This window comes from Lutra lutra, chromosome 10 (genome assembly GCF_902655055.1).
Source record: "Lutra lutra chromosome 10, mLutLut1.2, whole genome shotgun sequence".
NCBI lineage: Eukaryota > Metazoa > Chordata > Mammalia > Carnivora > Mustelidae > Lutra > Lutra lutra.
The window spans coordinates 114,543,965-114,570,936 of NC_062287.1; the positions used below are offsets into that span (position 1 = coordinate 114,543,965).

Here is a 26,972-nt window from a genome sequence, read left to right on the forward strand (position 1 = left end):
TGGGTCAGGCGAGGGCCAGCCTCCTTCTCTGGGTCATTCTGTCTGTCCCTATGATGCCTGCATTCCTTTAGTTTTCGGTCCCCACCATGGGTTCCCTCCCTCCTGGCACAGGGAGGCTGGACACAAAAACACAGAAGCCCACAATCATGACCCTCGCACACATACCTCACACACACACACGGAGTTGGGCAGGGAGTGAACACGGTGGGGGGCACCTTTGAGTATTCTTGGGGCTGGGCACGTGTCCTTGTACCCCCCACCCCCTTGTGCACTTTCTCCCCCTTCCCGGAAGCCGGCAGAGCCTGGCAAAGATGGGGTGTGCTTGAACACATGCACACACCCTGTGTGGCTGGGACCAAGTCCCTGAGGTCCCTCTGTGGCCGGCCCGATGACAGGGCAGACTAATTGCAGGGGCCTTAACAGTAGGGCGGTCAGGGTTTTGAGTACCCCACCCAGGGAGCCCCCTTTGCCGGCACATCGGCCTGGGCTGGGTGTGGGGGTCTGTCCAGCTGCTACCCTTGGAGCCTCAGAGCACCCTCTGTTCTGTGACAGCCAACAGCTGGCCTAGCTGCGCACATGGTGTGCGAGCAGAGGTGGCATCCTGGCCACGCAGCAGCGGCAGCAGCGTCCCAGCCCCGTACCGGAGTGAGCACCGTTCCAAGCCAGCCCGTGCAGGCAGGGGTGTGCTGCCTAGGGCCTGGGGCCAGAGGTGGTGCACTGGCCCATGCTGGGTGCTGCTCCCACACCGGACCGGGGGTAAGGGCAGTGTGCCAGTGCTGGGACAGGATGGACACAGCACCAATCCTGTGCTCCAGGTTTGGCTCATGAAGGGGACAACCGGGGCATGGGTTGGGAGCAGGGATCAGCTTGTGTGTGACCAGGTACATGTCCCTAAGCATGGGATGGTCTGCTGGTCACCACATCTGGTGTGGGGAACAGAGACAGTCTGGCCTGTGCCCAGTGCCAAGGACACAGAGCGTGTCGGTAGCCCACCCTCTCCCAGACCGTCTCCTGGGCAGGCTGAGGGGCCCTGATCAAGTTGAGGCAGTGGGCTGCCACGGACCCCTGACCGTCCATGCCAGCACTCGTGCCCCACCACCTTGCCACGGTGCCCCAGAGGGTCAGCTCTCTCTGTGCCCAGGTGCAGGCACACATGTGTGGCCTGTGGGCAGTAGTGTCAGGCTGTGTGCACCTTGTGAGGGCGGGGTCCCCCACCAGCCCACCTGTGATGTCTGTGCCCACACCTGCTCCAGGGCTGCGGGAACAAGCCTCTGCTCTACGGGCATGGTCCTGGCTGCCACACCCCGCTCTCGCAGGTGGGCCTCAGCTTTTGCCCCACAGCCGACCGTTGAGGGAGAGCCCTGGGCACCCGGACGAGCCCTGCCAAGGTGCTGGCTTTAGGCTCTGAGGCCACCTGCTCTCGGGGACCAGCACTGACATCTACACGGATCTGCAGTTGGGCCGGCGGAGCTCCCTTGGAGGCCGTCCTTCCTCCCGCGTGCTGCTCCCCATGGTGAACCAGACACGAGCCTCGGGGTCCCTGATGCCTCCACCCTGCTCCTTCCCCCCTCCCACATGGCTCTGTCCGTTACAGCTGGGATGCCCAGTGTCTGCTTCCTGGAGAACTTGGACCAACTCTCCACCAAGAATGGAGGGAGAATAGGGGAGGAAGGCGGGAGGCCCACCATATGAGCATGTGACTGCACTTCCCGACCTGCCCTGTCTACCAGGCAGCCGTCCTGTTCAGAGGGAAGGAGACCACCAGCTCCTGATGGCAGACGCCCTTGTCCCAGCGTGGGATTTTAATTCCTCAGGCAGACTTGGCGCAGGTGGGTGACCTCACCCAAATCCTGGCAGCAGCACCATCTCACCTCCTTCTCCAAGAAACCCCCAAGGACCCCAGGGGGATGTGTCAACCAAGGGGCTGAGGCCCTAGGCGGAGAGGCAGCCTGTTGGACAGATGGGCCCAGGCCGGTGGCCTTCAACCCACGTACCCTCGGCCCCAGTCCTTCTGGCTGGTCAGAGGGAAGATGTGGGGTCCTGTTCTGCACCCCACCCCCCCTCTTCTTAGCTGAGGAAAGGCTCATGGCGGGGACTCACTGAAGTTGCCGCAGGGCTGGAGGAGCCCTGCACTGAGGAGCTGAGCGCACCTGGATTCAGCCATGCCTGACCTTGTCTGTATGAGACATGAAGTTCCTTTCTGGTCTGTAACTGAGAGTCCCAGGGTACCCACGGGGGAGTGCCTCATGCTCCCCGCCCTGGCTACTCTCCCCATTTCTGCCTTCTCCAGAGAGCTGCCTGCCACACCCTGGCCCCACCCTGGGGTGTCCTGGGGAAGGGTACAGGTGCAGGTATCAGACCAGACAGGCAGGTGCAGATGTGGCTGAGTGGGAGGCCACGAGAAAGCTGCAGGCCAAGGAGGGTTAGGCTGGGGAGGGGTTCAGGCTAGAGGCGGACCATCCTCAACTTTGGGCCAATGAATTCAGACTTTCCGTGGAGCCTGTGAGCCTGGCTGCCAGGTGGAGAGTAGGTGGGAGGAAAGGGATCAGCAGGCCATGAGGGTGGGGGCTGGCTGCAGCCAGCTGGGGGTACCCACAGAGGGAGGCCAGATCCGAGGACCCAGGAGACAGCCCCGCAGCCCAGGTTGTTCAGGTGCAGTGCTCACGACCCACGACGGCGCCAGGGTGAGGGCCCTGGTGGGGATGGAGGACCCAGCCGTGTCCCGTGGGGTTCCTGTGGGTTCGGGGCCGGTGCCTAGCATCTTCAAAAATTCTCCTAGGAAACTCTTGGAGCAGAACTTGCTGCCTCTGGGACTGACCTTTGTATCCGTCCAGCTGAGCAGGGAAAGGAGACTTTGTGCCCTGCAGGGAGAGGAGGGCACCTGGAGTGGGGGCACATGCCTGGGGGTTACCCTCACCCTGGTGGTTCACCTGCTCTGCACCCCTGGGGGAGTCTGGGCGGCTGCCTACCTGGGAGCAGGGGGAGGCGAGTGTGTGTTGGCCACAGCTCAGCCTCCAGGGGTGGGGCCCAGGGTCCAGCCTGGGCTTTGACCTCAACTGTCACGCAGCCCTTGGAGAAGGAGAAGTCCAGCTTGTTCCCCTGGTAAGAGAGGCCACGGATGCACACTCCAGACACCCCGGCCAGACATATGGGGTCGAAGGTCACGCCAGCGCTGGTGATCCTGGGGGGAGGGGAGACGTTCATGAGAGCGGGCAGTGGGGAGGGGATGGGACTGCTCTCGACCAGACATGCACTCACCGGAACCCTGTGAATCCAAAGAGTGCGGCTTGCAGGAAGCCCCCCATGCCTGTCAGGAAGTTCACAGCGCCCGACCCGTCTGCATTCTCCGTCCACACCTGCATGTGCCAAGGCAGTTAGTGGCCAGACTCCCGGGAGCTGCTGCCCCTGCTTCCAAGGGTCAGGCACGTGTCCCCAGGGACCTGCCCCTGCTGCACTCCCACTCCTGCCCCCCCAGGGCCACGGCGGGAGGTGGGTGTGTACCTCCCCCCAACCAGGCACACAAGCATGTGAGTTGACATGGAGACCCAGCTACCTTGAAGGGCTCAGCTATGTGGGCAAAGCATCTCTCCAGGAGGTCCCGCGCCCGCCAGGGGTCCTTCAGCTCCATCCAGCCCACGGCAAACATGCTCTGGGGTCAGAGGTCAGAGGACATGCTGGGGCAAAGCCCACCACATGGGGAGGGGAGACTGAGGCTAGTGGGGGAGGGCTGGGGTGGTTGTGAGGACCGCCACCCCACACCCCTGCAGTTTCCTTACCCAGGTCATGGCAGGGCCCCTTGGAGATGTCACAGCCTCATAAATCTCCAGGTTTTTCCTTCGAATGTGAGGACTCAGGTGGAAAGGGACGGGGTAACCCAGAAGCACGACGTCAGCCTGCTTCACCTCCTCTCCTGGGGAGGGACGGTGCTGCTGACTCGGGTGGGAACAGGAAGGGGGCTGCTCCATCAGGTAGGGGATGGCCAGGGCGGACACAGGTCCCGTGGGAGACATAAAGGGGCCCTGAGGTAGCTCCTAGTGCACTCACCAGGCTGGTACCCATCAAACTCAGGGTGGAAGTTCTGCTTCGGGTCAAAGGGCACCTTGATCTTATCAGCCACTACCAGCCATTCGCTGGGGACAGGCTGACCCAGGTCCTGGGCCAGGGCAGCAGCAAAGCGCAGGCTGGGGCAGAGGCAGGGAGAGGGTATGGCCTGAGTCCTCCCAGCTGGGCCTCTGCGTGGTGGAGGTTTGGAAAGGAGTTTTGGTCTGACCTGTTCTGGACCAGCACGTTGGTGTACACAGAGTTGTTGACTCCTGAATGGTATTCGTCGGGGGGCATGACTCCTGGGCACACAAGTGCAGGATGGTGCTTAAGTGAAGAGTCCTAGGGACCTGCCCCTGATGCCAGTAGCCAGTGTGGGCCTGGCCACATCAGGTGCTGGAGATCCCATGCTGAACTGAGGACCACACCTGCCCCACCTACTCTCCCTGCCACAGCTGTTCATGCCTCTCCCTTCTACCACTCGCCCTCCCCTGGGACCAAGCCCCCTCCCCACGACTATCCCGCCCTCCTCAAGCCCTCACCCTTCAGGTGGTACATTCCCTCCTCAGGGCTCCACTCCACTCGGCTGCACCAAAACTCAGCCACAGCCCTGACCACATCCCAGCCACCAGCCTCTCGGAAGAGCTGCACGTCCTGGGGGAACAGGAGAAGCTGGGACAAGGACCACGTCATTGGTTACTAAATTTCTTGCCAGTGCCCACCCTTCTGAGTGCCCAGAAGTGAAGGTCTGGCCCCAGATAACAAGTCATGGTGGGGGTAGTGGAGCACGGCCCTGCTGGATGGGGGGGTCCTACCTGGTGGGCATGGCATTCCCTCACCTGGGTGGCATGGTAGTACAGCTGGAAGGCCAATGCCACAGCTCCATTGATGTGAATCTCCTGCGTCCCATAAATGTCCTCAGGGCAGACCTCCAGACCAGAACCTGCACTCTCCCAGGCAAACTTGGCTCCCTGAGATGTTGGGGGCACGGAGCAGACCTGACTCTTCTAGGGCCTTGGGGCACAGGGACGGCACACCCACTTCCCAGTGCTCTCCCCACCCAGAGAGGAGCCTGAGGTGATGGGTGCAGGCCTAGGAGGGATGTGGGGACATCAGGTCCTTCAGGGACTCCACAGGGTGGGTGCCTGGGCCCCCTCACCTGGTAACCCAGCTTCCGGGCATTGTCTAGGGCCCCGCCCAAGGTCCGGACACGGTACTCCAGGAGCGCCCTGGCGGCCTCTGGGTGGAACATCAGGATGTTTGGGAACATCCAGAGATCCTGACAGCGAGTGAGGAAGGGCCCCATGTTCAGAGCTCTCACACCCTTCTGTCTCTCCCCCTGCCCACATGCTGCCTTGGCCAGAGCCAGCGCTGCTCACGCCGCCTCCCTGAGAGCTCCTGTCTCCGTCCAGCTTCTTCCTGTGCTGCCCACCCTGGGTCCACCCTGGGCCCCCCACACCTGCCCAACCCACGTCCCAGCCTCCAGACTAGGTGCTCTTCGGGTCTGGTCCTCAGCAGGCACCTGGGTCCCCCCGGGAGCTCAGGCCAGAAGCTGCGTGGGTGGCACCACGGTCCACTAGCTGCCTGACCTGGAGTGAGTGACTCAGCCTCACCAGGGTAGGCCACAGCACTGGCCTCTTGAGGCGTCTGATGAGCAGGGGTAGCAGCTCGGACCCTCCCACGCTCACGGACACCGAGCCCCAGGCTCTCCTGGCTCCCACTCCTGTCCAAGTCCCCACCCTCCTCTGCCTATGCTCCCCTCAGCAGCCACGAGGGCCCTCCCAGAGTACACCTTTGGCAGCATCACTCCCCAGTTCAAGTCTCCATGGCTCTCACAGCCCCCTACAATGTCTCTTCCTCCTTCTGCCCCTGCAGATGCCCCACACCTCCTCAGCTCTGCTGTTTGTACCCTGTGACCCCTTTGCCTCTTTTCCACCAAACGCCCATATATTCTTTGGTTGAGATTCCACCTCCTCCAGGAAGCCTTCCCTTCTGCCATGGCCTCTGTGCTCCCTCAGTTCACAGCCCCATCCCAGGGAGGGCAGAGATAGCAGCTTGCCTGTGCCCTTAGCCACGGCACTGTCTGTGCCCGTGTGCCGCCCCGTCTGTGTCTGCTGTGTGCTGGGGGTGGACTGGTGCATACCTGGTCCCAGAAGACGTGGCCCCAGTAGCATTCCTCTCGGCTCCCGTTGGACAGGCCCCCAGGGCTTAGGCCGTGGCAGGTGTATCCTGGGGCCCCGGGCTGGGGCAGTGCACTGAGCAGGTAATAGAGGGCACCACGCAAGGCCTGGCGCAGGGGTAGGGGCCCTAGCACATCCAGGCCACAGCCAGCCCAGAGCTGGGCCCAGGCCTGGGCATGGGTGGGGTACAGAGTGCCTCTTGTCTGCAGCCGCAAGGCCTCGGTAAGGCAGGCTCGGGCCTCAGCCTGGCTGCCGCCAACCACAGTCAGGAACTCCCAGGTCCGGTCTTGCTCTCTCTCCCCAAGCGTCAGGGCTGGGGGCACTGGTGTCCACAGCATGTGTACCTCCTGCTGGGACCCCCCAGGTTGCTCCGGGGTTAGCGTGCGGCCATAAAGATACCTGCAAGAGTGTGGCCATGTCTAAGGGAGCAGCTCCCTCCTTGGTCTACCTGGCCAGGCATGACCCCCTCCTCACCGGGCTCCTTGGAAGTCAGGACCCAGATGCAGGCCCAGGTCTGGGCTTTCTGGGGAGAAGGTGGACCGCAGCAGCACCGTGACGGGGCAGTCCCCCACGGCCACACGGGAGATGGACACACTGAAAGCCATGACGTGAGGCAGCACGCGGTGGGCGTAGATGCGCTGGGAGGCCCGGAAGCTGGGGCCCTCTAGGGTGTGCAGAAAGGAGCCTGGGAATGGGCGGTGGGGGGGGTGTGTGTCAGGGCAACCTGCAGGCCCCACTGAGTGCCAGTGAGGATGGTTACAAAGCTACTCGCCCCTCAGGGAGGTGGGGCCGCCCTCTGAGCGCCAGCCGCCGTGTCTGGAGAGCTCCAGCGGCACAGATGACAGAGGATGCCTAGCTTGCCCGGGTTCAGGAGGTCTCTAGGGCTGAAGCCCTCCTTTTCCCTGTGAGTTGGGCATCCTGAGTTGGAAGGTGGCAGGATGGGGCTGCCATCCCGTCACCTGGAACAATGGCTCAGGTGGGGGAGCAGGGCGGTGCTGGTTACCTGTGTTAGTGTCCAGGACAAAGGTCTCTGTCAGCTGATCTCCTGTGTCTCCAGGGACCTCCAGCTGGACATTGAGGGGACTTGGCAGAACGGCCCGGTGTGTGTCCCCGCTAGCCCCATTGTACACGCCACTCACATGCAGTGTGTCATGATACACACGTGTGCCCAGGTATGTGTTGGTCATGGTGGCCAAGAGCCGGGGGTCACCGGGCAGAGAATGGGCAGTGAATATGGTGGGGTCCTCACTGGCATCCTCCATGGAAAGCCTTGCTCAGCAGAGTGGCCTGTTAAAGGGGGAGTCAGTGGCCCCCACAATTGGCTGGGCCTCCCTCTTTTGACTGTCTATAAAGTCCCAAGCCCCCTTCCTCCCACCCCACCGCTTGGCTGATGCCTGGGACAGCTGGTGGGGAGGGTGTGGGCCTCCTGGGCAGCTCGGATTTCCACAGACTCCACTTTTGAGCCCCCCAGGAAACACTTTCCACCCTAAGAGATGCTCAAACTCCTGACAATGATCTCCAGACACCCAGCTGGGTCCCCAAACTCCCACCTTCCAGCTCTTTCCAAGCCACACCCCCACGAGCCCCGACCTGTCAGTGGGGAGTGAGGAGGCCTCCGTCTTCCACGCTGGTCCTCAGGAAGGCCGGCTTGGGAGAGGGGGCTTATGTGCCGCAGCGTGGTCCGGGGCGGTCAGGGCGGTGGGGGCGGGGGTGGGGTGGGGGCGGAGGCCAGCGCTCTTGGGCCGGGGCGCGGCAGGAGCCGGGGCTCCGGGAGGCAGGCGGGGGAGGGTCTCTGGGGCTCACCGCGGCCCTGTGTGTCCCCAGGCTCCAGCCCGCTCCGCGCGGCCCCTCCACGGCAAAAGGACACTCAGCTCGCCGCCGCCCCGTCGCCGGAAGGCCTTGCGGTCCCGCCCTCAGGGCCGCGCAGGGCGGGACAACCGGGCCCCCACCCCCGGGGCGGGGCAGCTGGCGGGCGACCGGCCGCGGCGGTCGGTGCGCAGACCCAGTGCTGCCGCTGCGCGGGTGGCGCTCGAGGGAAAGTGCGCGGGAGGCACAGTTTGAACTCGCACCCCAAGGAGGTGTCCAGGGACCGGTACGAGAGGGGCAGGGCCTTTGGTAGGCGCTTGCCCCGCTCCGGCGCTGTTTCCTCCGTCTCTCCGCGAGCTTCCGTGTCCCCCCTTCGGAGAGGTGGCGACGCCGTCCTCCAGGAGCAGTCCCTCCCTTGGCTCTGGCCCCAGCCTCTGACTCTCTGGGGCCTCTGCTCTCAGACTTGGTTCCCCACCTGCCCATGCGGTCATTCCAGAGCTGGGTCCTGGGCCCTGGGCCCTGGGTCCCTCTCCTTGCCTCTCTGCCCTGCCTGTGCTCTGACCACCGGGCTCAGCCAGAGACACTCTGAGTCAACATACCCCTTGGAACCAGCTCTACTTGCCACCTCCCCCAGTACAGGTGTTGGAAACTGCGGGGGACCAGTTGCTCAGGCCCCTCCTGGCCCCACACCCACTTCCACACAGCGAGTCCCATGGTTCTGTACTGGCCAAGGCTTGCCAGGCCTCCCCATCCCCACTGCAACCTCTGAGACCAAGTCGTCCTCTTGGATAAACACGGCCCTCACCTTGTGCTTCTCCTCTGCCCTCTGTGGTCCTTGGTAACACTGGGCCACAGCCACCCCGAGACTGACTGGGTGGGACTGTGCCTTCGTCTGAGAAGCCTGCAGTGATGCCCACCTCACGGGGAGGACGGGCCAGCCAGCATCCCTGAACTTGCCCTGACCCCTTGCCCTAGTGTCCCGCGCCCCACTAGCTTCCCTGCTGCTTCTGCAACAGTCCTGCTTCTGCATGGACTGAATGTGTGCCCCACAAATCCATCAGTGGAAATCTAATCCCCAATGTGACCGTATTTGGAAGTGGGGCCTTTGGGAGGTAATTAGGTCAAGAGCTGTCAAGAGTGGGATTAGCGACTTCCCAGAAAAGGCCCAAGAGCTAGCCGGCTCCCTTTCCACCATGTGAAGAGACAGCAAGGGGACAGCCCTCTGCCACCATGAAGAGGGCCCTCATCAGATGCCAGACTGACTGGCACCTTGACCTTGGACGTCCCAGCCTCCAGCACGGTGAGAAATAAACCCTTCCCCAGTCCCCAGTGTATGGTATTTTGTCACGACAGAGGAGGGGCTAAGACACTCCTCTTCACCACTTTTGTACTTGGCTCTTGCTTTCCCTGGAGCAAATTCCTTCAAGATACTCTCAGGGCTTGGTGCCTCATATCCCTCTGTTCTCAAATGCCCTGTCCTCAGTTAGACTTCCCCAGATCCCTGACCTTGTAATCGGAAAGCCTCGACTCCATTGTCTGCCTGCCTTTTGCGCTACTTCATGTTCCCCCAAAGCACTGGTCGGCCCGTCTGTACATGTTTATTGTCTTTCTTCCTGTCAGGCTCGGGGGTTTTTGTCTGTTTTGTGGAGTGAACGGCTGGACTTGAGAGGTGATTATGGAAGGGACGTCCCCCCAAGGAGGGAAGGCGTTGACTCCGTGGTTCTCATCCACCCGGACCGAGGTCTGAGTTGCTGGTCGGGCCCGCCGTGTGGAGCAGAGACCGGAGCACCTGGGGGCTGAGTGCTGTGGCTCGGCTCCAGCATCACTCGGCTTCCTCTCCCGGGGGATGGGGAATAGAGCCCCCCCTATACAGGTGGGTTGGTGGCCAGAGAAAAGAGCGGGAGCCCTTGTGAGGGTGCTCGACTACGTGCAACAGAAGCCAACAGAAGCAAATCCAAAGGGGAACGTGTCACCCATGTGTGGGGTGGGGGTAGGCGGCCTACCAACCCCGCGCCACCACAGCCCGCCCCCCGTCCCGGTGGCTGCTCCAGGCCTCCCCCTGGGCTCCATCCCCGAAGACCTAGCCGTGAACGGACACCTCTGCACTGGGACCACACAGCCTCAGCGACGGCTTTGTTCCCAGTACCAAGACCCGAATCCCTGGGGAGGAATGGCGACCTGCCCACGTTTGGTCAGGGTCAGTCCCTGCATGGCCCCCCCAGGAGCAGGGCCAGAGTTGCACTGTGGGGCCTGCAGTGCGGATGGGGATGGGATCAGTGGTCTGTGCTGAACGCACAGGTAAAGGCCGACCTGTGGCAGGCGCTCCATGACTGGGGGCGCTCAGTGTCATTGTTATTGCTGGAGGCATCGGCGGCGGGGGGGGGGGGGGGGGGGGGGGGGGGGGGGGGGAGGAGAAGGTGGGGGAGGAATGGCTGGAGGCCCCAGGAGAGCCAGGTGGGTGGAGCAGCAGTGGGGGGTTGGGGGAGGAGGGGCCCCTGGTGTGGAGGATAGAGAGATAACATGTGCCCAGGGTGTGGGGGGAGGGGCATGTCCCAGGTAAGGGACCACGTGCGTCCTCACCTCCCATCTGCCTGCCCCCAGCAACTCAGGCTCAAGAGAGCTACCCAGAGCTGACAGCAATGTCCTCTTGCCCTTGGGATGAGGAAGTCCACTCTGTAGGGCTGACTTGAGTCCTCCCCCGGCCTTCAGGAGCTCAGAGGGCACTGCTGCATCCTGCAGGAGGCCTGGGATGACCGTTCAGGGCTGGGTGGGTGATGACCAGGCCTGGCTTTGCTGTCCTCACTGCCTGCAGCTCCTTCAGGGACTGCTCGCTCAGCTCCACGGAGGTCAGACTGTGGCCGCATGCACAGAGCACAAGAGGGGGTAGGGTGGGGAAGCTGAGGCTAGGACTGGGGGGACCGTGACAGTCCAGTGGGGGGGGCAGTGATGGGGCTGTTGGCCCAGGCAGTGCTGAAGGGACACAGTGACAGGTGGTGGTTACTCAGGGGCATCAGAGGCCGGGGGAAGGGGCTTGGGCCCAGAGCCTTTCGGGGAGCAAATGGTGCTGGGATCACTGGCCCAGAGTTGCCATGGGCGCCAGATGACACACGGGCATTTCAGTCTGGTAGAGCGGCTGAGGCCAAGGGCTGGGCAGGGCTTTGGAGCACAGGTCTCCAGGGGCTGGGTTTGAGAGTGGTTGCTGGCGGGGGGGGGGGGTTCCCCTTCAGCATCCGGGAGAAGTCCCCAGGCACCCAGCCCAACCCATGGTTGAGAGGCTGAGTCCCCAGCACCTTTCCCACCCCCGCCTCTACCTGAGGGTCTGTAGGCGGCATCCCGGGTACTGGAGGACCGCACACAGGTAGGTCACTATGGACTCTGATAGCCGGCAGTCACCGAGTTCCAGGGTCGTCAATGCTGGGCTCCGCCTGAGCATGCCGGTGAGGTACTGAAAGGCTTCCTGAAGGCTGGGCTGCCACACCCTTAGGGGAGGAGGAGCCTCAGGACCGCTGCGGACACCCTCCTCCCTGGTCCACAACCTGTCCCTCCCGTGGTCTCTCCCAGGCCAGGTCTCACCGGAGCTTCTGCACCTGGCACTGCGGCCAGGCCAGGCCCTCACTCAGCACCCGCAGGCCTGCCTCGCTGAGCCGGTTGTGGAGGAGGCCCAGCTCCCTCAGGGCAGGGGCCTCCCTCAGGGCCTCGGAGAGGTCTCGGCAGATGGAGTCCGGCAGTCGGCAGCGGCACAGCCTGTGGGCAAGAGGCACATGGGTCTGGCTCAGGCCCCTTGGCTGCTTGGCCATAGCCCACTGGGCAAACTGGCCACTCCTGTGTGTGTGTGTGTGTGTGTGTGTGGGAGGGGGAGGTTCAGTCCGGGGACAGGCTGGCTCGAAAGACACAGAGATCTCTCTGTCCTTTGTCTCCACATGTGTGCCTGGGACACAGGGCCATCGGAGCGAGGGCAGGCCTGCACACTTTTCCCTTATGGCACGATTCTCTCCCAGCATCTGGAGAGCCGGTTTAGATCTTACTGCCGCGTGTTTAGGGGGCGTGGTTTATGCAGTTAGCCCGTCCCCAGCAATCAAGCGGTTGGCTTGTTTCTACTTCGCTGCCTTTAGAAACAATGCTGTGATGAACCTCTTCATGCACTGAGTTTAGAGCCGAGTGGGTGGGCCAAGCTTGCCTTTCACTGCTCTCTGTTTCTTCCCAGGTTGCTGGAGTACCCTCCCACCAGGCCAAGTGACTGTGTCACCATGCCGCACTACAAGTTTCTACAGCTTCTCTTACTTTCTGCTTACTTGGTGACAAGTCCTGTACTTGGCGTGGCCACGTTAATTCTCATGCCAGCCTGCTGAGGCAAGACCTACTGGCTCAGTTTCACATGGAAGGGAATGAGCTCAGACAGAACGACTTGCCCAAGGGCTCCGCGGCAGGCAGCCGGGACTCAAAGCCTGTGGCCCGAGTACTTCCCTCCGCTTCCCTCCGCTGCGTGTGAGAGTTCAGAGGGGCTGCCCAGTAGCCCCTCTTTCCAATAGCTCCTCGCAGCCTTCCTTTCTTTGTTTGTTTCCTTTCTTTGGAAGGAAAATATATTGTGGTCTTCCTTATCCCTCCCCCAGAATGCATAGCTGCGCCACACTTTCTACTCAACCTGCGGCCAAACCCTCCTTCCTAACTAACACCGAAGCTGGTGAGGGAGCCCCGATCCCCATCCCCATCTCCCTCCCCGTCCTGAGTGGGCACAGCCTGTTGACCCCAGCCCGGGACACCAGAATCCCCTTGGCCATTTCCAGCCAGGGCTACATCTCTGTCCCTGCCCAGACTATCCTGCTTTGCATCCCTTCCAAGGGAGGGTGGGGATTCAGTCACTCACGTCAGGCTGTGCAGACCACAGTATTGGTCAGTCATGGCCTCGAAGAGTGTACATAGTGGAGAGGCCTGGGGTTTTCTCGTGGTGGCTTGTGAACTGGTGGGAGAGAGAGCAAGGTGAAGCCTGCCTGTCCCCTTCCAGTCCCTCCCTCCTTCCTGTGGTCCTGAGGTGTCAGAGCTGCTTCTGTCCTCAGCCCCAAACTGAGCCGGGACCCCTCCACCCTCTTCACTCCAAACCCAGAGGGAAACCGCTCATCTGGGGCCTCATGCGCCTCCCCGCTGAAGCGGCCTATGTGAGTCCGGCCTGTGTGTGCAGGGTGTCACCGTCATTCCGAGACGGGTCTGTCCTTGCACCTGCAGTGGGCGTCCTCAGCCCCAGCCCCTGCCAACACCCCGACAGTCATTATGTCAACAGATGCTGAGCTCTGGGTTGAGTGCCGGGTTGGAGCTAAGACGATTTGCCCTGAAGGAGCTGAGGGTCTGGTGAGGGGGATAGACATGGGCAGAGGTCATGGCATACAGTGGTCTATGGGGCACTTCTGGGGACAAAGGGGTCCCAGGCTAGCTGGGGGAGCCTGCCAGAGCACTGACGACAGGCGGCAAACAGTGTTCTGGGTGGAGGGAACAGCAGGTACAAAGCTCAGGGCACAGCTGGCGTAGTGCATTCCAGAACTTACTAGAAAGCTGGGCCACAGCCACATGGCTGTTGCTAAGAGGTTTGTCTTGGAGGGGACCGGCTGGGAGTTGGCATGGCAAGGGCCCCTCCGGAGGGAGATGGACAGATGGACATCGGAGGCTTCCTTGAGAGGGTGCGGGCTCCTCCTTGGGGGGAACAGGCCTCTGGGCGGCGGCCTCCCCCTGCCCAGATGGATGCAGGGTGCACATCCCCCCACCCAGGGCCTGTGGACTCACGAGCTGCCACCAAGGCTGCCATGCAGTCGCTTTATCAGGCTCTTCTTCTTCTTCTCCTGTGGGGGGACCAGCGCACAGCTAACCAGCTGCAGGGCCTGCCCGGCTGGGCAGCTCCTCACGCAGTAGCTCAGGACCACCAGGTCCAGGCCGCTGAAGCGCACTCGCTCCAGCCGGAGCTCCGGCCAGCCGCGCAGCGCCTGGTGCACAAAGGCGCTCTCCTGCATCTCATACAGGCAGTACAGGAGCTCTAGCGGGTAGCTGAGCTCGCCCTCCTCCTCCTCTTCTGGCTCCTCGGAGCCTTCCGGAGCTTCTGTCTCTTCAGTCCCCTCAGAGGCCGCCCTTGGGCGGCCCTGGCCCTGTTCCTGCACCCAGCGCAGGACATCCTGCTTCACGCGCTCGGAAACCACGCTGCGGCCAAAGTGGCGCTCGATGTCACGCATCCGCTCCGCGTTCAGCAGCCCGAAGAGGAAGCGCGTGGTGAGCGTGAGGTGGCCGCGCAGCTCGGCGTCCCCCCGCAGAAGCGCCCCTACGCCCTCAGCCGGTGCCTCGAGAGCCCTCTCGTCCTCCAGCAGGTAGGACAGCGCGGCAAAGAATTCCTGGAAGCTCTGGTCCATGAACTGGTAGGTGACCTCCGTCTCCAGCACTCCTGGCAGCTCTTTCTTGCTGAGAAACAGCGTCTGCACTTTAGAGCCACGAAGTTCCAGTCGTTCCAGATCCTTCTCGGGGAACTGCGCCCTGTGCCGGAGGGTACCTTCGCGGGCCAGGCGGCCCAGTTTCCGCAGCTCTCCCTGCATCTGGGGACCGTCGGCGGCAGGCGCCGAGCTCAGGACGCTGGTGATGAAGAGCAGGTACACGGACGTGGTGGTCTTGGAGGTGCGCGACAGGTCCTGGTGGAGCTCGAGCTGCTGGCGCAGGACGGTGCACACGATCCAGCACACGAAGGGCACGAAGCACAGCGCGAACAAAGTCTCGTTCTCCTTCACGAAGCGGTAGGCGCGCTCTGCCATCCGTTCGTCCGGAAAAAACTTGTGGAAGTACTTCTTCTTGTCCTTGTCAGAGAAGCCGCGCACCTCCGCGCACTGCGGGGAGCACAGGCGGCCCTGCAGCCTCTCCGGGGCGGCGGCGCGCGCGGTCACCAGCAGGCGGGCTCCGGGCAGCAGCGTCTTGCTCATCAGGCCGTCCAGCACGCGCGCGCCGTCCGCCTCCTCGAAGGGGTCTGTGCAGGGCGCGGCGTTGGCGGGTCCCGGGAGCAGCTCGTCCGCGCCGTCCAGGATGAAGAGCAGCCGCTCGGAGCGAGCGAGCATCTGGCGCACGGGCGCGCTGCGGTGGGGGCACTGGTCGAGGACCAGGCGGGCCAGGCTGCACGGGCCCGGTCGCTCCAGCAGCTCGCGGCAGGGCAAGAAGAAGGCGAAGTCTACCTGGTCGTGGTACAGCTTGCCGGCCGCCCAGTCGTACAGGATCTTCTTCGCAGCCATGGTTTTGCCGATGCCCGCCGGGCCCTGCAGCACGACGGTCAGAGGCCGCTGACCCTCTTCGTCGCGGCCGAACAGGCGGTTGAAGGTGTGGGTGTCCGAGCGCCGCGCGCGCTCTGCCTCTGGCTCCTCCGCGAACCCCGGAGCCTCGTCCACCAGCGCGGCGCTCTCGCGCGCGATCAGCAGTTTGGTGAAGCGCTTGTTGATCTTCACCGAGCGGGCGTTCCTCTCCTTTACCTTGGCGTGCTGCCGCAGGACGTGCTCTCTGTACTTCTTCTTGTACTCTGGCGGGGGCGGGAGAGGGGGCCGGGGGGAGTCAAGGGAACTGGGGAGTGGGGGAGGACGAGGACGGGCCGGGCCGCGTCACTGGACCCTCTCGGCCCCTTCCCCAGCCCGCTAGGTTCAGGTCTGTTTCCCCTGCCGCACCCCCAGCCCCTCCGCCCAGCCACCCTCCCGCACGCCCTCCTCCCTCAGCTGCCGAAGGCGCCGGTGCTGCAGACCTGAGGGTCACCGTACCCTCCCCCACCCCACCCCCGCCCCCACGGCTTGGGGCGGGTGCTTGGCACGCAGGTAGACTTACCCGACACGGAGAGCAGTGCGGAGGAGCCGGGGCCGAACCCTGGAAGGGAGACCTGCAGTGAGGCCCAGCCGAACGCGCAGGGGCGGGGCGGGGGCCGCAAAAGGGAGTTGGGGGCCCCCTTGGGAGCGCTCAGGACCCGAGCCCTGAGAATCAGCCCTGGTGGGGCTGTGCATGGGGAAGCGGGAAGGATGGTGGCGCGAGGCCTAGACTCTGTCCGGGCGGAAGGGAACAGAGAGGCAGGGACCCCGGCGACCCCCGAGCCCGCGCTCACACTGCAGCCGCTGCTCCTTGAGTCGCGCAGCCACGTCGCGCACGTCCGCCCTCTTCAGGGTCTTTCGGGCCACGTCCAGGGCAGGCTCCGGCCGGTAGAACTGGATCATCTGCTCCGCGAGGTCCACGGCGTCGGCGCGCTCCAGCCGCCCCCACGGGATGCTGCGGCCGTCCAGGGCCGCGTCCCGCAGCTTGTGGCGGAAGCGCTTCAGCTGGTCCTGGCTCAGGTCCTCGAGCGCGGCCTGGAGCAGGTCTCGCGCCTTGGCCGCGCGGGCCTCCGTGCTGGAGGCAGGCGGGCGGTGGCGGTCAACACGCGTGTGGTTGCCGGGACCCGGCCCTGCCCCGCCTCCTACCCTACCCTACCCGACCCCGGGGTCGGGGCGCGCACGACTGTCAGCGGCTCCCAGGAGGCCCCGTTGCTCCAGGGGACACTCGCGGGGAGGAGAGGCATGGAGTGGGGAGCCGGGCTTTGCTCCCAAGCTTTGCGGCCTGGTGGTGAGTGGGTCCCCCCCCCCCCCCAAGGCCCTGGCCAGCGCTAGGGGGCGCCTTCCCGCTCGGCACATCCCTTGCTGTGTCCCTGCCAAGCGGGGCCAGGCCAGGTCAAAAGCCCAAGATGCCATAGCTACCAGAGCCTGTGCTCTCCCCTTTCCTCCCTTTCCTCCTTCCCTCCCTGGGAGCCTCCAGCAGAGCCAAGCCGGCCTCAGTGGAGAGCCAGACTGTGCCCCACAGGTCCCTGTGACACTCATCTCACTGCATTGCACCCTTTGGTGGGGCCCAGGCTGGGGGCGTCACACCAGAAGCTGAGTCTGAGCCCATGGTAGGAAGAGAGCCCCCGATGCCTTCTGTGCAGATGGAGTCCCTAGAGTCCTGAGCCTGGGGCATGTTGGGGAAAGGGCGTGGATGAGGCTGTGAAGCCCCAGGGAGACAGCAGCCCAACGCCTTAGAGGGCTTTCTGAGTGACCATCCCGAAAGCCAGCACTCACCCGGAGGGGAAGGCCTCTGGTTGGTCCATGGAGTCTGGCACCTAGGAGGAGCGCTTAGGGGCAGACGCAGGGATCAGAAAGGCTTCTCTCCCCAGGTTGACGGAAGCCAAGTTCTAGGGGATTTGCCCAGCTCCATCCATGCCTGAGCCCCAAGGGCTCTAGCTCAGCTGGCACTGAGATGTCCGTCCAGCAGTCACCAGGCTCCCGAACTCAGGCACCTGGGCATGTGCGCACAATCACCCTTTAAGAGTTTTGCTGGGTGACCTTTGATTTTTGTCTAATCTTTTCCCCCCATTACTGTACTCTGAAAACCCACAGGGCGTGGCAGCAAGGGCGAGCCGTGAGCAGGTGGCAGCAGAGCAGGGAGGACAGTGGCTGGCTCTGAACTAGACCTTCAACTTTAGGGCCTCAACATAGGTGACACTCTGAAGGTAGCAGGGAAGAAGGACTTCTTGGGCCGAAGAGACACCAGGGCTCGTACGGTAGTACCAGGGAAAGGAAGCTGTCACGTGGGCCAGGGAAGAGCTCTGTAGCTTCCCAGGGAGCACGGGAACACAGCACTAGAAGCTGGGAATGCAGCTCGAAAAGGCAGGGGGAGGTCATGTCCTCTCTGGCCTCTGGAGGGAATGTGGCTGAGCCAACCCGTGGAACTCAGCTCAGCGAAACGGCTTTTGGACTTTGGACCTCCGGAACCACAAGAGAATAAGCGTGTACTGTCTTAAGCCAGGGTTACAGTAGGGAACGCAGCAGCCCCAGAAGATGAACACAAGATCTCTCTGAGTGTCTCTGGGCGATTGTCTGCAAGAACTGGGGTTCTGGAATTGCCATGCCCTTCTGGCCGTAAGCCGTCCTTGTGTTCAGTCCTGCTTCCAGGAGGAGCCTTGAGAACTGACCCCCCCCGGGAGAGAATCCGAGTTCTGGGAGCCTCTTTTCTGGCGGACCTCTCCACTAGGAGGAGGGGACTTACAGAGATGTCCATTTCTCTCTGATTTTTTTTTTTTTTTTCTGTTTAAGACAAATAGCTCCATGTCTTCCTGAGGTGGGCTGCGGTTCTCAGAGGTTTGGGTCTGCTAGCCACACTCACCCCAGGACAGTGCCTGCCTTTCTCCGACTCCCCAAGTCCCTGACAGGTCCCCGCCCATCCCACTTGACTGCCCTCACTGGGCAGCCTTCTGAACACAGGGCAGGGCTGGGAGCGGAGAGCCTGGAGGGGGTGCTGCTGCCAGCACACATGGGCGGGGGGTCCTTGGTGCTTTGAAAGAACTCCTGTGAACATGAACGCAGCTCACGGTCCCCACAGAGCACTGAAAAGCAGGGCCTGGCACCTGCCCTGTGTGTTGAAGCAGCTTCCGCTGGGGCAGCTCCAGAGCAGCACAAGACCCTTGCTCCAGGCCCCGGTGAGCGTAACAGCCAGCAAAGCAGAGGAGAGGACTGAGTCTCCTCGGAGTCAGGGTCCTGGGGACAAACCCTTAGCAGAGTTGGACCTCAGATGCCAGGGGAGGTTGGGGGTTGGGGTGCTACAGTCGTGAGCTCTATATGGGGTTCCAGCTCCCTTGATCTGCCAGCCCCCGACTCACTTAGCTCCAGTGACATGGCTGGGATTCTGCAGAGGCAAAGCAGCCATCAATGGACCACAAACATAGGCGTGTCAGGGCTCGACTGTGGACAGAATGTGGGCCCTGCTCGGCTCCGGCGGCATTGCAGGGCCCTGGCTCACAGCTCCACTTCCAGAGACCCCAGTGCATCCTTCATGGACCCCTCAGTGAACCCCATTCCAACCCCAAGACATTCCACACACCCTCAGTCCTCCGGGCAGAGACAGATGTACCACCCTGGCTGGTGCTGTGTTTCTCTAAGTGCACGTTCACGTTTCCTCTCCACGGGATGATTTCTTGAAAGCAAATTCTTTACCGCTGCACTGTCTCCCCTTCACTGTCGTTTCAGACAGGAAGTGCCACCATCAGGAACACCGTCTCCTAGCCAGAATGTTGGGCATCAAATCCTGCCTCCACCATCCAATGGCTGGACCACCTTGGACAAGTTACTTAACCTCTCTGTGTCTCTGTTTCCTCCTTGGCAAAACGGCATGGTAATGGCACTCCAGTCTTGAGGGGGGAGAGGAGTGAAGCTGTCACCTGTGTGCCCCGCCCCCTCCAGTCCTGGGAAGCTCTGCTTTCTGGGTCACCGAGAACATCCTGATTCCTAAACTTCAGTTCGATTCCACTCACTCCCCACCCCCAGCACTTTACGCTGCTGACCGTGAATTCTTCCCTGAAACGTGTGCTGTTTCCGTTTTGCCAAAGGGACGGAGAGGGGCGAGTCAGAGAGAGCGTAGGGCTGGAGGAAGGGTGTACATCTGCTCTGGTGTGTTCGGCCAAATTCAGCACCGGAAGGGCTCTGAGGCCTGTGATTTCGGGATGTCAAGGTCATCCCCATCTCCTCAGATGGACCCTCCTTAAGTGGACTCTGTGTCCTACAAACTCTCAGCAGCCCCTGAAAAGGCTCTGCTACCAGGAGCCAGTATCGGGGAGGCCTGCTGTGAGCTCAGCTGCTTTGTGGGAGCATGGGAACGAGAAGAGGTGGGGAGCGGGTGGAGGGGTGCGGGGGGGGGGTAGAGAAGGCCGAGGCTTGCTTTGTCAGAAAGGGGTCAGCAGGGAGGAAAGGACATGGGGGAGTGGTGCGGCAAACGGTGCCTTCCATTCTGGATCCGTGTTCTCCCGCAGGCCCGGCAGCTGAGCAGGGCACTTCCAAGTGCACGATCTTGAAATCTTTACCATGTAATTGAGACCGCCCTGTGAAGTCCCTCACAGGTCCCTCCCACAGGGATTTTGCTCCCCAGGAAAACTTGAGGAAAGCCTTCGAGCCTTTCGTCCTATCTCACACTTTGCCACCGATGAGGGTTCACTGGTGTCCTCAGCATCACCCACTCCTCCTCGGGGGTTTCCCTCCTCCCTGGTCCTCCTCCCTTCGAAAGCCTCATTCTCGGTGCTCACACGCCCAGCAGAAGGCTGCTTTCCCTGTTCTGAGCATTGCGCTTCACATCTTGACTTCAGAGAAAGAACCATTTCTGGAGGAGTGGGAAGGATGAGGAGAAAAATGGAGCTACAGCTGACCCCTCCTCTGTCCGCCAACATGAGATAACTCGACTGACGTGCACGAACTCCTGGAAAGACACAAACTGTCGAAATGGACGCAAAAGAAGGAATCTGAATAGATCTACAAGTAAAGAGGTTGAATTAATAATAAAGAGAAATTCCCACAAAGGAAAGTCCACGTCCAGGTGGCGTCACTGTTGATTCTAGCAAACATTTGAAGCATTACAAACAGTGCTGCACAAACTCTTAGGGAAAGCAGAGACGAGAAGACGACTTTCCCAGCTCAGTCTGTGAGGCCACATTACCCTGATGCCAGATGAGGGAAACACATTACAAGAAAACTAAAGACCAGTATCTCTGAGGAATATAGACAGAGAATCTCCAACAAACTCCTATAAACCAGAATCATCAACATATAAAAAGAACTACAAACCACGGCTAAGTGGAATTTATCCAGTAGTATAAGGCTGGCTTGACATCCCCGAATCAGTTACTGTGACTGAGGAGTCCTTGCCGTGCCCCACCGCCCCCCAGCAGGAGCTGGCCAGGCAGCCTGGGTGGTTCTCCTTCTCCTTTTCTCTGACGAGGGTTTTCATTGCAGTGATTCTGTTCCTCTTACACTCTCCCCACCCCCACCCCGTTCCTTTAATACTCTTGTATACTGGGAGTCTTGGAGGTAATTGTCTTGTCTCTTAGCCTTCAGGAGGTCTAGTGGCTACAAGCTCAAGGTCAAGGCATCAGCAGGGCTGGTTTCTTCTAAGGCGTTTCTCTTAGACTTGTAGACAGTTGTTTTCTTCCAGTTTCTTCACATGGTCTGCGCTCTGCGGATCCAATATGGTTTTTAATACATCCTAACTTACTGAGGGAAGGGAAATATTCAGTCCCAGCCCTCTCCAGCCTTCCTGTTTCACTCAAAGAAGAATTTTGAAAGAAGCCAGAGGGAAAGAAAGCCCACCAAGAGAACAAAGGTACAAATTACATCAGACCTTTCTTGGAAATCATGTATGCAAGAGGAGAGGGAATGAGATATTTAAATCGTTGAAAGGAAAAAATCCACCTACCTAGAATTCTGTATCTAATGACATTATACTAAAGTGAAGGAGAAATAAGAACTTTCTCCTAAAACAAAAATTGTGGAAATTTGTCACCAGAAGATCAGCCCTGCAAGAAATGTTAGTAGGTGTTCCTCAGAGAGAAGAAAAAGAATATTATGTAGATTCAGAGCTATGTAAATGAAGAGGATTATTGTAGGAATAAATGAAGGTAAATAAAATATTTTATTTTTCCTACACTCAACAGATCTATCAGTTTGTTCAAGATAATAATAACCATGTACTGGTTGAATATTAGAAACGTGTGACCGTCATGTCATAAGGAATGGGCGGGAAGGATTGTTATAAAATACCCCATTGCCTGTGCAGTAGTGCAGTACTACATGAGCACAGACAGAGTAATTGTAAAGGTACATTACAAATTCTAGTACAGCCACTACAGCATTTAAGAAAGAAGTATAAATTAGGCACCTGGGTGGCTCAATTGGTTAAGCGTCTGACTCTTGATTTCTGCTCACGTCATGATCTCAGGGTTGTGAGATCGAGCCCTGTGTGGGGGTTCACGCTGGGCCTGGAGCCTGCTTGGGATTCCTCTCTCCCTGTGTGCCTCCCTCCCCACTTATGCTCGCGCTTTCAAAAAAAGTGTACTTGATATGCTAAGGGAAGAGAGAAAACAGAAAAATATCCTCAAAACCAGAGAAAAGGCAGAAAAAGAGTGGAAGGAAAAAAGCACAAGAAAGTGAGACAAAGGAACCAAATAACAAACGGTTACAAATACGATAAACACTAATTCAGCTACATCAATAGTCACTTTAATGGTCGATGACCTAAACACCAATTAAAAGAGAGACTATCAGAGTGGATTAAGAACATGGCCCAGCTGTGTGTTGTTCATAACCCACGTTAAATGTAAAGACACACATAGGGTACAAGTAGAGGGACGGAGAAAGATAACAGGCTAACACTAGTCACAAGAAAACTGGGCGGATGGAGGTGGTCAAACCGTATAAACTTCCAGTTAGAAGATAAATGAGCACTAGGGGTGTGACAGACACCACAGTGACTGTAGCTGACCTTGCCGGATGGCATGCGTGTATGAAAAACGTTAAGAGAGTAAATTCCTGAGAGTTCTCATCACAGAGAAAAAGAAGGACCTTTTCTTTCCTTTTTCTTTTGGTATCTATTTGAGAAGATGGGTATTAACTAAATTTATCTGGGTCTTATTTCACAGTATATGTAAGTCAAATCATTATGCTGTATGTTTTAAACTTACACAGTTTATATGTATGTTAATCATATCTTACTAAAGCAGAGAAAAAAGCTGGAGTAACTAACTTCAGACAATGCAGATTTTAGGGCAAGGAAAATCATCAGAGATAAAGAGGGGCATACATAATGATAAAAGGGCTAATTCTCCAAGTAGATATAACAATCCTTGATGGGTCTGTACCTAACAACAGTGCCAGATACCTGAGGAAGAAACTGATAGAATTTTAAGGAGAAATAGATGAATCCGTTTTTATATTTGGAAACGTCAATATCCCCTCTTAGAAATGGACAGATCCAGCAGGCAGGAGCTCAGTAAGGACACCGCTGAACTCAACACCATCAACCAACTGGGCATAATGGATAGTCATCGACTACTTCAACCAACCCCAATAGAACACACGTTCTTCTCAAGCTCATAAAACATTCACCAAGATAGACCACATTCTGGGCCATAAAACACACCCTAACAACTGGAAAAGAATAGAAGTCATACAATGTCTGTTGAGATCACAGTGCAATTAAACCAGCATTCAATAATAGAAAAATATCTAGAAAATCCCCAAATATTTGGAGATTAGACAGCACACTTCTGAATAACACATGATATAAATATAAATTATAAAATAAAAATGAAAAAACTTATCAAAATTTGCAAGATTCATCTAAATCACTGCTTAGAGGAAAATTATAGCATTCCATGCATATATTAGAAAAGAAAAGTGCTCTAAAATCAGTAATATAAGCTGCTACCCTGAGAAAATAGGGGGAAAAAGGAAAATTAGATCCACAGTAAGCATAAAAAAGGGAATAATAAAAATTACGTCAGAAATCAATGAAACTGAAAGCAGGAAGTTAATAGAAAAAAAAATCAAAGAATGAAAAGCTAATTCTTTGAAAAGATCAATAAAATTCATAAGCCTCTAGCAAGACGCTCCAGGAAAAAAAAGAGATAAGGGGCACCTGGGTGGCACAGTTGGTTAAATGTGCAACTCTTGGTTTCACCTCTGGTCATGATCTCAGGGTCATGGGATCGAGCCCCACATTGGGCTCTGCCCTTAGTGGGGAGTCTGCTTAAGATTCTCTCTCCCTCTCCCTCTACTCCTCCCGCCAGTGCTCTTTCTCCTTCTCTCTCTCAAATGAATGAATAAATCTTAAAAAAAAAACCAGACAAGGTACAAAGTTACAAATTATTAATATCAGAATGAAAAAGGGGCCATCACCATAGATCCCATGTGTAAAAGGATAATAAAGGAAGAACTTTATGCTCACAAATCTGACATTTTAGATAAAGTAGATCAATTCCTTGAAAGACACACTATATCAAAACTTGCACAAGGAGAAGTAGATACTATGAGTATGTCTGTATTTACTAAAAAAATCGGGGGCGCCTGGGTGACTCAGTGGGTTAAAGCCTCTGCCTTTGGCTCAGGTCATGATCCCAGGGTCCTGGGATCGAGCCCCGCATTGAGCTTGCTTCCCCCTCTCTTTCTGCCTGCCTCTCTGCCTACTTGTGATCTCTGTCTGTCAAATAAATAAATAAAAATCTTAAAAAAAAATCAAATCGCAAATTAATAACGTTCCAAAATAGAAAGTACTAGGCACAGATGTATTCACTGGTGAATTCTAAAAAAGAAATAACAGCTCTACTATCTCTTCCAGAAGAGAGAAGCAGAGGAAACACTTCCTAACTCATACTATGAAGCCAGCATTATCTTAACACCAAGACTTTACCAAAAATAAATTGGACAATATCTCTCATGGACATAGATGCAGAAATATTCAACTGAACATTAGCAAATTGAACCCAACGTGCATAAAATTAATTATATACTGCAACAAGGTGAGATTTATCTCCGGTGTGCAAGGCTGGTCTAGTTTTCAAAATCCAATTAATGTAATCTATGACATCAACAGGCTAAGGAAGAAAAACCAATCATTGCATCATTAGACGCAGAAGAGATCTGACGACACCCAACACCCATTCATGAGAAAAACTCTCTGCAAACTAGGAATAGAGGGGAGCTTCCTCAGTTAATAAAAGAGATTGGCTAGAAACCCTCCACTAACATCATACTTAATGGTGAGAAACTAGAAGCTTTCCTTCTAAGATTGGAAACGAGACTAGGAAACTCCCTCTTACCACTTCTAATCAACAACAGGAGTCTTAGCCTATGCAACAAGACCAGAAAACGCAGTAAGGGCCTACAGATTGGGAAGGAAGAAATTTACTTCCCCCCCCATACATGACATGATTGTCTGTGTAGAAAATTCCAAAGAATAAAAACCTCCTGGACTAGTAAGCAGCTATTGTGAGGTTGCAGGATGCAAGGTCAGTGTACAAGATTGCCGGCTTTCCTGTGTACGAGCGACGAACAGCTGGAATTTGAAATCAAACAGAGCTTCATATATATTAGCACCAAAACTGATAAAATACTCAGGTATAAGTCTAACAAAATTTGTACAAGACCTGTACAAGGAAAACTACAAAGCTCTGATGAAAGATTTAAAAAATATGACTCAATGGAAAAATATTCCATGTTTATGGATGGGAAGAGTCAATATTATTAAGCTGTCAATGTTCTCCAGATTGATGTATACATTCAGTATAATCCCAATTAAAATCCCAGCGAGTTATTTTGTGACATTGTCAAACTTCCTGTGAAGTTTATACAGAGAACTCAAAGCCCTGGAAGAGCTCACACAACAGGGCGTTAGAACAAGTGCTTCAAGACACCATAAAGCTGCACAGGTCAGGGCCGCGTGCTGTTGGCGACAGGCTGGAGAAACGCATCAGTGAGGAGGATAGAGAGACCGCACATAGACCCACAAAATAGTCAATTTATCATTGACAAGGAGGAAAAGTAACTCAATGGAGAAAGGGTAGTCTTTTTTTTTTTCTGGTTAAAAAGTTTATATTTACTTAATTTTATTGGTGTGTAATTGACATGCAATATTATGTTAGTTTCAGATATACAACAGTGACTCAGCATTTACACACAAATGCTCACTCCAGTAAGTCTGGTTACCATCTATCACCATACAAAGCTATACGGCACTATTATGCTGTACTTTACATCCTTGGGTGCAGTTTATTTTCTAATTACCTCTTAATCCCCTTCATATATTTTGCCTAGAAAGGGTTGCTTTGTTCAACAAATGGTACAGGAACAACTGGGTGTCTATGAGAAAGAAAAAAATCTCGGCACAGACTTTAACCTTTCACAGAAACTAACTTAAAATGGAACATAGACGCAAATATTAAATGGAGGGGCGCCTGGGTGGCTCAGTGGGTTAAGCCTCTGCCTTCAGCTCAGGTCATGATCTCAGGGTCCTGGGATCAGGCCCCACATCGGGCTCTCCGCTCAGCGGGGAGCCTGCTTCCTCCTCTCTCTCTCTCTCTGCCTGCCTCTCTGCCAACTTGTGATCTCTGTCTGTCAAATAAATAAATAAAATCTTTAAAAAAATATTAAATGGAAAACAGTAATGTTTTTAGAAGAGAACATAGGAAGAAATCTAGGTGATCTTGGGTTTGGCAATGGCATTTTAGATACATCTCCACAGGCATGGTCCATGAAAGAGAAAATGGATACATTTGACCTCATTAAGGTTAAAAATTTCTGTTCTGCACAAGACATTGTAAAGAGAATGAGAAGACAAGCCACAGGCTGGGAGAAAATATTTGCGAAAGACTTATCTGAAAAGGAATGTTATCCAGACCATACAAAGAACTGTCAAGACTCCCAAGTAAGAAGACCGCCTGCTTAAAAGTGGTCAAAAGATTTGGATGCCTCACCAGAGACAGTATTCAGATGGCTGCTGAGCGGAAGCAAAGATGCTGGGCATCCCACGTCTTCAGGGAGATGCAGCTTTCAACAACGGTGCAGCACCGCCCGCCCGGTGCAGTGACTACGACCCAGAGCACCGGCAGCAAATGCCGGGCCACACAAGGGGTGACAGGAGCTCTCACCCGCCGCAAAGTCACGCACCTCTTGGGGAGGGTTGTCTCTTGGGGAGACAGCTGAGTGGTTTCTTACAAACTCCTACTGTACAACCAGCAATCATGCTTCTCGATATTTAAATTTTAATTTAAAGGATTTTAAAATGAGTTGAAAGCTTTTTTTCTTTTAATATTTTTTTATTTATTCACTTGACAGAGATCACAGGTAGGTGGAGAGGCAGGCAGAGAGAGAGAGAGAGAGAGGAGGAAGCAGGCTCCCCACTGAGCTGAGAGCCCGATGTGGGGCTCGATCCCAGGACGCTGGGATCATGACCTGAGCCGAAGGCAGAGGCTTAACCCACTGAGCCACCCAGGCGCCCCTAAATGAGATGAAAGCTTATGTACGCACAACACCTGCACACAGATGTTTACAGCAGCTTTACTCACAATCGCCATACTTGGAAGTAGGTGTTCTTCCATGTGTTAATGGGTGCGCAAACCTTGAGAATCCACAC

General features: G+C 57.1%; 2 protein-coding genes across 4 annotated transcripts; both read right to left on the bottom strand.

The window, feature by feature from the left end:
- Positions 1-1,766: 1,766 nt before the first annotated feature.
- Positions 1,767-8,472, bottom strand: PGGHG (protein-glucosylgalactosylhydroxylysine glucosidase). Of its 3 annotated transcripts, XM_047690588.1 has the most exons (15): positions 7,812-8,472; positions 7,225-7,508; positions 6,696-6,906; positions 6,185-6,620; positions 5,201-5,320; positions 4,881-5,012; positions 4,584-4,695; positions 4,271-4,343; positions 4,045-4,181; positions 3,777-3,910; positions 3,554-3,649; positions 3,259-3,356; positions 2,970-3,181; positions 2,819-2,861; positions 1,767-2,512 (listed from the first exon to the last, which is right to left on the bottom strand). In XM_047690588.1, the coding sequence occupies exons 2-15, from the start codon at positions 7,481-7,483 to the stop codon at positions 2,446-2,448; spliced, it is 2,130 nt and encodes a 709-aa protein (XP_047546544.1). In that variant the 5' UTR covers positions 7,484-7,508; positions 7,812-8,472; the 3' UTR covers positions 1,767-2,445. The 3 variants fall into 3 exon arrangements, 2 of the variants coding, with proteins under 2 accessions (XP_047546544.1, XP_047546545.1); XR_007120838.1 differs by having other exon boundaries at positions 1,767-2,861; positions 2,970-3,099; positions 4,584-4,713; XM_047690589.1 differs by having other exon boundaries at positions 1,767-2,861.
- A 1,982-nt stretch (positions 8,473-10,454) lies between these two features.
- Positions 10,455-26,913, bottom strand: NLRP6 (NLR family pyrin domain containing 6). The gene is made up of 8 exons (XM_047693635.1): positions 26,905-26,913; positions 16,123-16,480; positions 15,852-15,890; positions 13,800-15,555; positions 12,892-12,984; positions 11,601-11,771; positions 11,339-11,506; positions 10,455-10,879 (listed from the first exon to the last, which is right to left on the bottom strand). Exons 1-8 carry the CDS (start codon positions 26,911-26,913, stop codon positions 10,741-10,743), a joined length of 2,733 nt encoding a protein of 910 aa, XP_047549591.1. The 3' UTR covers positions 10,455-10,740.
- Between the last annotated feature and the right edge of the window lie 59 nt (positions 26,914-26,972).

Excerpts from the sequence above, each read along its gene's own strand:
- PGGHG (XM_047690588.1), bottom strand. The coding sequence starts at position 7,483 with ATGGAGGATGCCAGTGAGGACCCCACCATATTCACTGCCCATTCTCTG. Across the intron at positions 4,696-4,880 it reads TGTACTACCATGCCACCCAG|GACGTGCAGCTCTTCCGAGA; the intron begins GTGAGGGAATGC and ends CTGTTCCCCCAG. Across the intron at positions 3,911-4,044 it reads GTTTGATGGGTACCAGCCTG|GAGAGGAGGTGAAGCAGGCT; the intron begins GTGAGTGCACTA and ends GTCCCTCCCCAG.
- NLRP6 (XM_047693635.1), bottom strand. Across the intron at positions 15,891-16,122 it reads CAAGGAGCAGCGGCTGCAGT|GGTTCGGCCCCGGCTCCTCC; the intron begins GTGAGCGCGGGC and ends TCTCCCTTCCAG. Across the intron at positions 11,507-11,600 it reads TGCCAGGTGCAGAAGCTCCG|GGTGTGGCAGCCCAGCCTTC; the intron begins GTGAGACCTGGC and ends TCCTCCCCTAAG.